Source organism: Corvus moneduloides, chromosome 3, assembly GCF_009650955.1.
Source record: "Corvus moneduloides isolate bCorMon1 chromosome 3, bCorMon1.pri, whole genome shotgun sequence".
Classification (NCBI taxonomy): Eukaryota; Metazoa; Chordata; class Aves; order Passeriformes; family Corvidae; genus Corvus; species Corvus moneduloides.
Window position 1 is genome coordinate 110,480,057 of NC_045478.1, and position 10,403 is coordinate 110,490,459.

Sequence of the window (10,403 nt, forward strand, 5' to 3'; positions counted from 1 at the left end):
AATTTATCACCAAATTATCACCAAATCTTCATGTTCTACCTGATGTGATACCTTGTGTTCCTCATTTGGACTACAGAAGTTATTTTACTCTTTTTTTGCATAGACAGAATACTGAATTAAGCTGCATATTTTTTCTGTCCTGAACTTCTGCCAGAGGTCACATCTTGTGAGAACTTTCAACAGGGATGCAGAGAGAATAAAAAACAGAACAAACATGTCAATGTGTGCCTAAATATCATGGTTCAGAATACAAATGCTCGTTTCCAGGGAATAAAAAGATACTAGAGAGAGAAGATTTTAAACCAATCATAGCCATGTCAGTTAGCATCAAAATCTCTAGCACATGATGAAATTGTTTGGAGAAAGAGGTAAAAATTATTTCCCAATTCTCATTTTCATATTCATACATGAAATGTCTTAATATATTTTACAATGATTTATAATTTTGGTATTTGAACTAACACATACTTTTATCTCTGAGAAAAACAGACAAGACAGCCTTTGAACACTCTTCTAGTAAGTTTTCTCCTAGGTAAACCATACAAAATGGAAAAAGCATGATTTGAGTACCTGCTGCTGATGATCCTCTTACTTCAAAAGTGACTTGACAAGAGGTCATTTCTGCAAAACTTTTGTCTCACGATAGTTGAAATCTCCTATAGTGGGAGGAAAAAGATAGTAATTTGAGGAACAATCACTACATTTGTTGCTGTTCTAAGTAAGAGGAAACATAAATCCCACCACTTACAAGGAAGCAAGCCACTTGTGATAACTACTGTTTGAGTCAGCAGTAGCAGTAGAAAGCTCTTTAAAAGCAGGTGCAGACCCAGGAAACAGCATCCAGCTGCAGAAGGCACTACTGCAACACTGGCACGAGAAAAATACTACTAAATCAAATATCATCTGCAAGAATCAGTATCCTGCAGCATTTATCAGCCTTCAGCTGAGATTTTTCAAAACTCTCTTTTTGGCTAATTTTGCTTCCAAGGAGGCCACTGAAAGGTTTTAACACATTTAAGATTACGACCCTTGGCAAACAGTAACTTCTGTCTCATCTGTGGTATTCTTCAGCATCCTCTTCAAAGCACAAGGAAGTTATCACAGAGCAGCACAACCACCTTGAAGGAACAGGGGGAACAACCCATAACAGATGAGAGCTCTCTGCTGTCATTTGTTCACCACTGCAGACTCTGCCCCTGTATTTCCAGCCTTTCACAGGAAGCACGAGCAGCAACTGGAAGCACCATACAGCCTTCAAAACAGCACAGCAGGGAGAGACTGCCTGTAGCCAGGACAGCAGCTGGAGAACTCTGCCTCAATTTTCTCCTCCAATACACACCACCTTGACAGAAAAAACCTGGCAGAACCCCACTCTCACCACTACAGCAGAAACACTATTGATGTATCATATCCTCCTGTATTATTTACAAAAGCAGTAAGTCAAAGCAAAGTCCACACACAGATGTTGCTAGACTGTCATCACCCAAGTATAGCCATCTGGACATGGGCTAGAAAATAATTATACTAATTATATGCAGAATAAACTTTGCAATGGTTTCAATTAATCCATTTCTTTACATCACTGTGGGGGGCTTTTTGTTCTGTGTGTGTTTTGTTTGTTTGTTTTTTTGACCAAGCAAGTAGAATGTTACTATTGCTATTTTAGAACAGGACAAAAAGCACTTTATTTCAGTACAATCTTGGTCAGCAATCCTTTAATAGCAGCTTTAATAACAGCATCAAGAAGAACTAACAACGCTAAAGAAAAATCTGCTTTTCATTAACTCTACTACTACAAGGGGAGCCCTTGCCTTCAAGGGGCACAGGACAGTTAAACATGCCTTGAAAGCAAAAGATAGTCAGATACCAGATGGGGCAGGGGGTAGGATCATCACCAAACCTCATTCCTTGTGGGCATTTAGAATGTCATTGCAGGTGTTTAACCTTCAGAACTGTTTCTTCTGGGTCTTCCTCTCCTCCTCCTCCTCTCAATTATAACTCTCCTCTATTCCTATTATAACTACAGTTGCCTTTACTTTACGTTCCTTTTTCTCCTCCTTTATTTTCTCTCTCCATGTCAAGGAAGATGACTTTTCAGTGGTAAAATGAGAGCAAGAAAATAGTAGAAATATACACGTTTCTGGTCACATACTCCAATTCTGCACTTGTCTTGTCTTTCACAAGTCACATTTCTGCAAAGGATAAAATCCTAGACTACTGAAGGTAGAAATAAGCACAGTTGATAAACAGGAATTCCATGAAGGGCACTCCCTTGAGGAACTTTATCACGTGTGTGTCATTAGTTGGTGTGTGTGTTAAGTGACACGTTCTAGCATTTATTTTTAGCAGTTATTTACAGACAGAGAACTACAGCCAAGTTTCAGTGCTGAAACTGAGACTGGACTCATGAAACTGGTCCAGTATGATAAAAAAATCTCAGTGTAATGCAGAGAATATAACTTACTAGCGAGCATTTATGATGGTGCTGAGTAGTCAGGGGCTTGGCGGTGTTCACCAACTGCCCTTGCTTCAACAGCCTTTAACTGAAAGGACAGAGGAGCCAAAGGGGAAATGAAGTAGGCAAAAATGCCTTGCAAAAGTCTACAAAGCAGGAAAGCGAAAGCTGAAGCCTACACCCAGTTCCACAAAGCAAGAACATGCCTTTGGCTTGTTAAAAAAAAAAAAAAAAAAGCTGTTTCCAAAGCCAATGCAACGGCTCAAAATTAAACTTCACAAAAACCAGCATGTCTGTCAGACTGCAAATTAACTAACTACCCAACTGTTCCTAGAGAAACATCCAAAATCCTCCTAAGTCTATAAAGCTTTTAGCCAATCTTGTAAAAATTCTGTGTACCCACCTGCAAGACAGGTGTGGACTTTTTCTAAACTGCCTAGTAAAACCGTTTTACTTTCTTATATAGCAGTAGCCAGTTGTAAGGAGGTTTCGATAAACTGGCTTTGTAAAATTGCCAAAATTCTACCCAAAATGCATTTTATCTCAAAAACCTACTCAACCTACCCAAGGGATGTATGAGGAAAAGAAAAATTCCACTTTACCAAGCAAGGGCACGTTTTTTTCTAGCAGAACTGCAGGTACAGTTGCACTTATATTTAAGGTCAAAGTACCACCCCTCATTCTGAAGAAACATCTTTTCTAGCAGAGCACTGAACGCAAACACACAGCAAGGAAAAACCAGGTCTTGCTCCCCACACCTGTAAAGATGGATTTTCAGGAGAATGCAAAAAATCCTCAGCTCCTCAGGGCCCCTCAGAGGGGTCATGTTGTAACTGCCGTGGGGAACTGAAGCAAATTATAAACACTTCCTGATCAGCAAATATTAATAAAATCAATTGAGCAGATATACAAACTAGAAATCCTTGTGCAACAATCCTCTTTAAACAACCGCTAAGCCCAAAAGTAATAAAGCTGAATTCACATCTGCTGCGGCGACAGGGATCCAAATGGTAACCTGCATGCAAACAATTGCTCCTCTTCCTGTGTCCCACTTCCTCCCTCTCTTTAGTCAGCTTTTACAGACTTCAACCACATGCAAGCAAGCAGTGAATACTTGTATCTCAGTTTTCCTCACGGGGAAGACACATCACCCACACATCACCCAGGCAGAGACTCATCAGCACTTCACTACAAAAAAAAACCCAACAAAAAAACAACAACAAAACAAACAAAAAAACCAACAACAAAAAAAACCCGAAACGACCAAAACCATAAAACATTAATAGGAAGGAAATAATAGAAAATCCAAACTCTCCCCTCCCTGATTCTAAAAGAGAGTTTCTAGAAAATACAGGTAAGGAAGAAAAGATGGCATAACACAATCAACTATTAAAGTATCACAAATTATCACAGTTTTCCTCTAAAATGAGGTAGTAAAGGTCATCATAGATGGGGAAAACCAAAATATATTTTGGTTGTACTCAAAAATATATCAGGACATGGACTTAATTTATTCATTCAAAGCTTGAATTTCATTTGAACCTCCTGGATTACAGGTCTGGTGAAATATTAAAACCCTTCACAAGCTTTCAGCTTCAGTGGATTATTCTACCCCACCCTCAATTTCCCTAACCTTTCCAATATGATTTAAGAGGTGCTGGCTGCTTGCTGTACCATATCTCACATGTTTTTTCAGGCTTAGCTAAATACACACCAAGTAATTTGGGGCAATCCTGGAATATAATAGCCTAGATGACAAACACTGAACAAATTTCAGTCATAAAAATTCATAGCAGCCACGCCAGATTACCTGCTCTCTACTCAATACGAGTGATATTTTAAATAGCAACTTGAACAAGTTTTGATTCTAGTGGTCCAAGGGCAGGCTGGAAGTACAATGGGATTTTTTTTTTTTTTTAAACTGTGGAGACTTACAAGCCTGAAGGCCTTGAACTTTGTTGCACGGACAGAGGGCTTTCTTAATTAGGAAGGGAACGCTTCAAGCAACTACCTCGACTGATCTGAATGAAAAGCTGATTTTATCAACTCTAAGTTGACTGCAAGGGCTGAAGAATGGCTGGTTACACTTAGCATATCCATTGAAGATAATCAGCATTTGGCTGATAATTGTGCTGGTAAGAAAGCATCAGACTCACACCAATGTGTCCCATTTCTCCCCTTCTCTCCCCACAAAAAGCCACCAATCTCTATAATAAACTAATAGTAAAAATTCCTGATGCAAAGCTATCAACCCAAAACTGTCCTAGGTAACATTATATTTTAAAATGACAGGATAATACACAACACAGATTTTTCTAATGAGATCAAAAATACAGGTTACAAAATACCTTTTTAATGAGTGATTTTTTTTAAGCTAGTAAATTTTATAGGTACTTAATGGGATTTTTCAAAGGTAATTAGACAACTAAAATGAGACAATGTAGAACACAGGTGCCACGAAGTATCTGGAATGCATTTTAGTACTTTCAAACACCTGATTTTTAGTGTAAGGATGCTTTTAACTGCTCTATTACTGAATTTGCTTAGTTAGCTGCAGAAAAATGAAGTCCATCGTATTGGGTCTGGCTGAGAGGGAGTTAATCTTCCCTACAACAGCCCTCACAGTGCTGTGCTTTGTACTGGCAGCTAGAAAGGTGTCGATAACACAGCGGAGTTTCAGTAGTGCTCACACAGCATCAGTGCTGTCTCTCCAACATTCCTCACTATCACCAGGAGGCTGGGGGTGGGCAAGATCCTGGGAGGAGACACAGCCAGGACAGGTGACCCAAACTGACCAAAGGGACATTCCTTATCACATGGCATCTGCTCAGAGATGGACAGATTTAAAAAAAAAAAAAAAAAAAAAAAAAAATAAAAATCAAAAGGAAGAAAAAAGAAGGGAAAAAAAAAAAAGCTAAAAGAAAGGAGGGCATTTGTTATTTAAGACATCTGTCTTCCAGAGCAACCACTACACATACTGAAGCCCTGCTTCCCTAAAGGGGAAGTAGAGAATAAAATCTTCTGTTTCCCCTTGCTTCTGCATACATGATTTTTGCTTTATTAAACTGCCTCTGCCTGGACCCCTGAGGCTTTTTCCACCTTTTTCCCCCTGCCCAACCCCCTGAGGAGTGACAGAGTTGCTTGGTGGGCAACTGGCACCCAGCCAAGGTCAACCCAGCAGCACCGTCTATGCACGAACAGGCTCTTTCATAATGTTAGCACACGCTTCATCACAGATCATGGTGCACAGTCCTGAAAGTGCACAACCCAAAAAGTAAACATGCTCAATTTTTTCAAAATATCTCTCCGTCTTCTGCATATTAAGATAAAAAGGGGAAGGACTAGAAGGCTAGAGTATTTTGGCTTTTCCTTTTGTCATTTTAAGATGACATTCTCCACCTTAAGAAAAGACACTTATGAGATGTATCAACAGCGAGGAGAGGCCAACTCCTTAAGGCATCAGGCTGAAGCAGGGAAAAGGTGCCACCGTCCCAGCCAAGTCATTTGACAGCTGGGAGGGCACACTGGCAGCACCGGGGCTGACACAGAGCACCCCTTGCAGCCTCCTTCATGAACCATGAATATGAACACTGCCAAGCACTGCTGGAGAAGGTCCTGTGCTCAGATTTTAACTTCTTAAAAGCTGTGCAACACACAGCAATAGAAAATCCACCATGCATCAGATCTGCTGCTGTGCTGAACAAAGAAAAGATGCGAGCCTAAGATGCAGACTGTAACATTACAAAGACAGTGAGTCATATTGGATTAATCTTGTAGTATGATGAACAGATTTTGTTGCATGTGGTAGGTCCTAATAAGGTATGAGATATTACAGAATACATCTAAAGCAACAAATTGGGTATGTAAGAAAATTACGTAACAATAGTTGACAACACTTGGATTTTAGAACAGCGTCAGAGGATATATTTGTCAGGGCATTCCCTCTAAGAACTGGGAGAGAAATTTTAGAAACAGCATTACAGCATCAACTCCTTCATATTTAACCAAACAACGAGAACATTCTTCCTGCCCCCTCATTCCCCCCCGGTGCACCTTGACTGCAGGAGCAAGGACGACCAGAAAGTCAGCAGGTCTCTCCTGCATTGCAGTGCTAACACTGGACAACAAACAAACTTGCAAGAAGATCTGGACGTGCTGGTCTGATTTAAAGGCTGAAATTTTACCAACAGGCTTATGCTGACATTTAGAAAGCAGCAAAGCCCAAGTGATACTTCTGAAATTACATCATGTTAATACACAACAATTGAGAAAAATATCTTTAAGATTCTATTTTCAGTATCAATTTAGCTCCCCATGTGCAGGGCCAAGTCAGCCCTGGTAACCAAACACAAGACCCCTAAACAAACACAAGATCTGTTCACCTACAATGTATCTGCTTTGTTTTAAGTAACAATAAGTTAATTCTTTTCAGCATTTGGTAAATACCTGTCCATGTGACAGACTCTTCCACCTCAGCTATGTCACAGCAGTTTTGCAAAGTTCTTGGAACAGACAGGAAATAGCTGGGGCACGTTTGTAAGTGAAACAGAACAGCATCAGTCTGATTCCTCTTTTCTGAAGTGTTGTTTATTATTAGCGTATGGCTGACAAGATCTTAGGCAGGGAGCAATTTAGCTCTCTGTGATCACACCAGCATTCCTCACTTAGTAACGACTTGGACAAATAACATGTATAATGCTCCCCACAGCTCTCAACAAACCACTTTTGTAACAGGTTTCCAAAGCCTGGATCCATTCTGTTGAGGAGCAACGTGCTTTACTGAAAGATTAATTATGTGGCAGCTCAGCCTACCAGTGTCTATTCAAGACCAACAGCATTCTTCTATTTTTTTAATATTTTATACAGTTATTTTACAGGAAGCCGTGCTAGAATAGAAATATATATGATAAAAAATTATTCTACTTATCAACTATTTCACCCTACCATTAACACTTAAAATATATTGAAGGCTAACCTCCATCTAACATCGCGTGCTTTGATAAATTAAAACACTAATACTAACAATACAAGCTATTGACTTAAAAGGAAAAAGAGAAAAATGGAAGAACGAATCTGTGCCTCCTGTGCCTGGTCAGGGTGTAGGTAAGAGATTAACTTTTAAAGTTCAGATTAATCTAGAGCTGCCTCACTAGCGCCTATGCGATCAATAACATCAAACCACGAGCTGGCAGCATCATCGCTGTGTTCCTTCAGTCCAGAGCCGAGACAAAGAGCAGCGCAGCGCACACCCCCCACGCCCGGCAGAGCCCAGCGGCGCCGCAGTGCGTCCAGCCCGCCGCCTCTCGCTGTCCGGCGGGACACGGACCGAGGGCTCCCCGCCGCCCCTCGCTGTCCGGCGGGACACGGACCGAGGGCTCCCCGCCGCCCCTCGCTGTCCGGCGGGACACGGACCGAGGGCTCCCCGCCGCCCCTCGCTGCCCGGCGGGACACGGACCGAGGGCTCCCCGCCGCCCCTCGCTGCCCGGCGGGACACGGACCGAGGGCTCCCCGCCGCCCCTCGCTGCCCGGCCGGACATGGACCGAGGGCTCCCCGCCGCCCGCACAGCACCGCCCGCAGCGGGAGCCCGGCCGGGAGGCGGCGCGCCACGTCCCCGGGCCCGCCCCGGCCTGGCCGCTTGCATAATGCCGCAGCCGCGGGACCGCCCCGGGCCAGCGCTTTAGGCGGGGACGAAAACAAACAGAGCCGCTGGCCCCACGCTCCCCGGCCCGCAGCCCACCAAGCCACCTCAGCGGGTGACAGCCGAGGCCCGGCCAGGCAGCGCCGGGAGCGCGATGCGCCCGCCTCCCTCCCATCACAGCAGCCCCGCCGCGGGCCGCACAAAGGCACACAGAGCCTCGCTCTTCCCGCCTCTCAGGGAACCTGAGGGGGACGTCCCGGTCCCCGCACGACGCGCTCCTCCCCCACGTCCTCTCAGATAACACACCGGCCCCGCGGGGAGTGCGGCACCGCTCCCTCAGCGCCCTCTCCGTGCAGGGCTCGAACAGACAGCGTTCAGCCGCACCGAACGTCCCCCCTCCGCCACCGCGCAGCCCCACCGCGACACGCGGCCGACAGCACTGACCAACCTTGGGGAGCGGAGCGGCGCTCCTCGTCCCCGCTCGCTTTGTGCGGGGCTGCGGACGGCGCAGCCCGGGCTCCCCGCCCCTCCTGCCGGGGCCGCCCGCCGGGGGTGGGGAGGGGGCGGCGCGGCCCCAACCGGTTCCAGCCGCCCCCCGCCGGCCACGTGACCTCGCCTGCGGCCCCGCCCGCAGCCGCCGCGGCCAATGGGAGCGCGGGGAGAGCCGGGCACGGGACGGGTCGGGGTCGGGCCCGTTCCTCGACAGCAACGGGGAGAGAGGGCGGGCCCGGGGAGAGAGGGCGGGCCCGGGGAGAGAGGGCGGGCCCGGGGCGGGGCTGAGGGGGGCGCGGGGAGTGCACGGAGCGGGGGCAGGCGCAGGGGCGCTGCGAGGAGTACGGGGGTTGGGGGGCGGCTTGTGGCCGCCTGCGCAGGGCGGGGGAGCTCTACCCTACCCCCCTCTCCCGAGAGCCAAGCACCAGCGCTTCCCCGCGCCATCCCCCCGGTACCTTCCTCAGAGAGCGCGGCGCCGCTCCCCCAGCGCTCTCCCGACGCCGCAGCGCGACCCGACCTCCTACAGGCTCCAAGACGTCCTCAGGAGCGCGCACCGACCGCCCCTTGCCCCCGCCGCCACCACACCGCTCTACCGCACCCCTGCTGGCCCTGCGCCCCTTAAGCCGGCGGCATGCACTGACCTGGCCGAGCGCTGCACCCGGCTGCCCACCCCTTCGTGCGGGGCTGCGAACAGCGCTGGGCGGGTTCTCCTTCGCGCTGCCCGGGGCCGCTGACAGCGCGGGGGAGAGAGAAGAGAAGATGGGACGGCGTGGCCGGCAGCCGGATCCAGCTGCCCCCGGGCGCACCGGGATGGGGCGGCCACGTGACCCGCCCCGCTGACGCGTCACCCGCCGCGGCCCTGGCCCCGCCCCTCCCTCCGCAGCCAATCAGGACCGCGCGGGGAGGGCGGGAGGGGCCCGCGCCGTCCCTTAAAAGCCGTGGCGCTGAGGGAACGCTGTCCCGCAGGGATGGCAGGTGCTGGGTGCGGCGGTTGTGAGGGCAGCGTAGCTTTGCCGAGGCTCCTGCTACCGTCCTCGTACTCTCAGAGATCACTCTACCGTAGTCTGTGTCCTCTATACCCAGCCTGGGAGTGTAAGGGCTGCCCTAAGGACAGGGAGCCCTTCTTTTTGCCCTGCCCTTTGTGATGGTTTAAGCTGACTGTGAGCTTATTGTACCAAGGACACGATGGATATATATTTATATATATATATTTTTTTTTTTTTTTTGGGTGGTATAAGGGGGCAGGAGCTATCCCTTTCTTCAAGGGCTCTGATCTCACTTGTTTTGATGGTGGCCATCTGTCCCTGTGTGTGCTTTCCTGAGGCCCTGCCTGTGCAGGTGTTCCAGCCCTGCCCCCAGCCTTCAGCCTCTATCAGCCACTGAAATGTGGGATGGCAGGAGCCAGCCTGCCCTGCTCCGAAAACATCTGTCTTGGGCGTCCCAGGAACATCTCTGCACTTGTGCAGGGTCATTCTCTTTTTTTGTCTGGCTACCCCCATGCCCAGTCACATGAGCCAAAGGACTGTCATTTGTGATACAGCTAAAAACACAACTTCATGGCACTGGTGCCAAGGCAAGCCATAGTGGGAATGCCCATGCTGGAGTTTTGAAGCTGCAGGCAGAGTGTGTGATACATTTGTTTCAGGATAGATGAGACCATTGTGTGATGACCCTGGGGAGACTTGCTCCACTCAAAGTTATTATTGCATTTGGGACCCCCAACCTGGTGGCCTTCCTAACACCTGATTTTATGACAACAAAGGTAGTCCACTGGAATTCACCCAACAACATATTAGCAGATAAAGGGAACTGGTTTT

General features: G+C 47.4%; 1 protein-coding gene across 6 annotated transcripts in view; it reads right to left on the reverse strand.

Annotated features, from left to right (window-relative positions):
- GPCPD1 (glycerophosphocholine phosphodiesterase 1) overlaps positions 1 to 9,412 on the reverse strand; it is a 43,673-nt gene extending 34,261 nt beyond the window's left edge. The window contains exons 1-2 of one of the 6 annotated variants that reach the window (XM_032103472.1): positions 9,228 to 9,411; positions 571 to 656 (exon numbers count right to left, since the gene is read on the reverse strand). In XM_032103472.1, the coding sequence (XP_031959363.1) occupies positions 571 to 619 (49 nt within the window). In that variant the 5' untranslated portion in view covers positions 620 to 656; positions 9,228 to 9,411. Of the gene's footprint in view, positions 1 to 570; positions 657 to 748; positions 916 to 8,538; positions 8,648 to 9,227 lie in introns of those variants that run through there. The other 5 variants (XM_032103476.1, XM_032103473.1, XM_032103475.1 and 2 more) reach the window with 5 other exon arrangements.
- Positions 9,413 to 10,403: the final 991 nt, after the last annotated feature.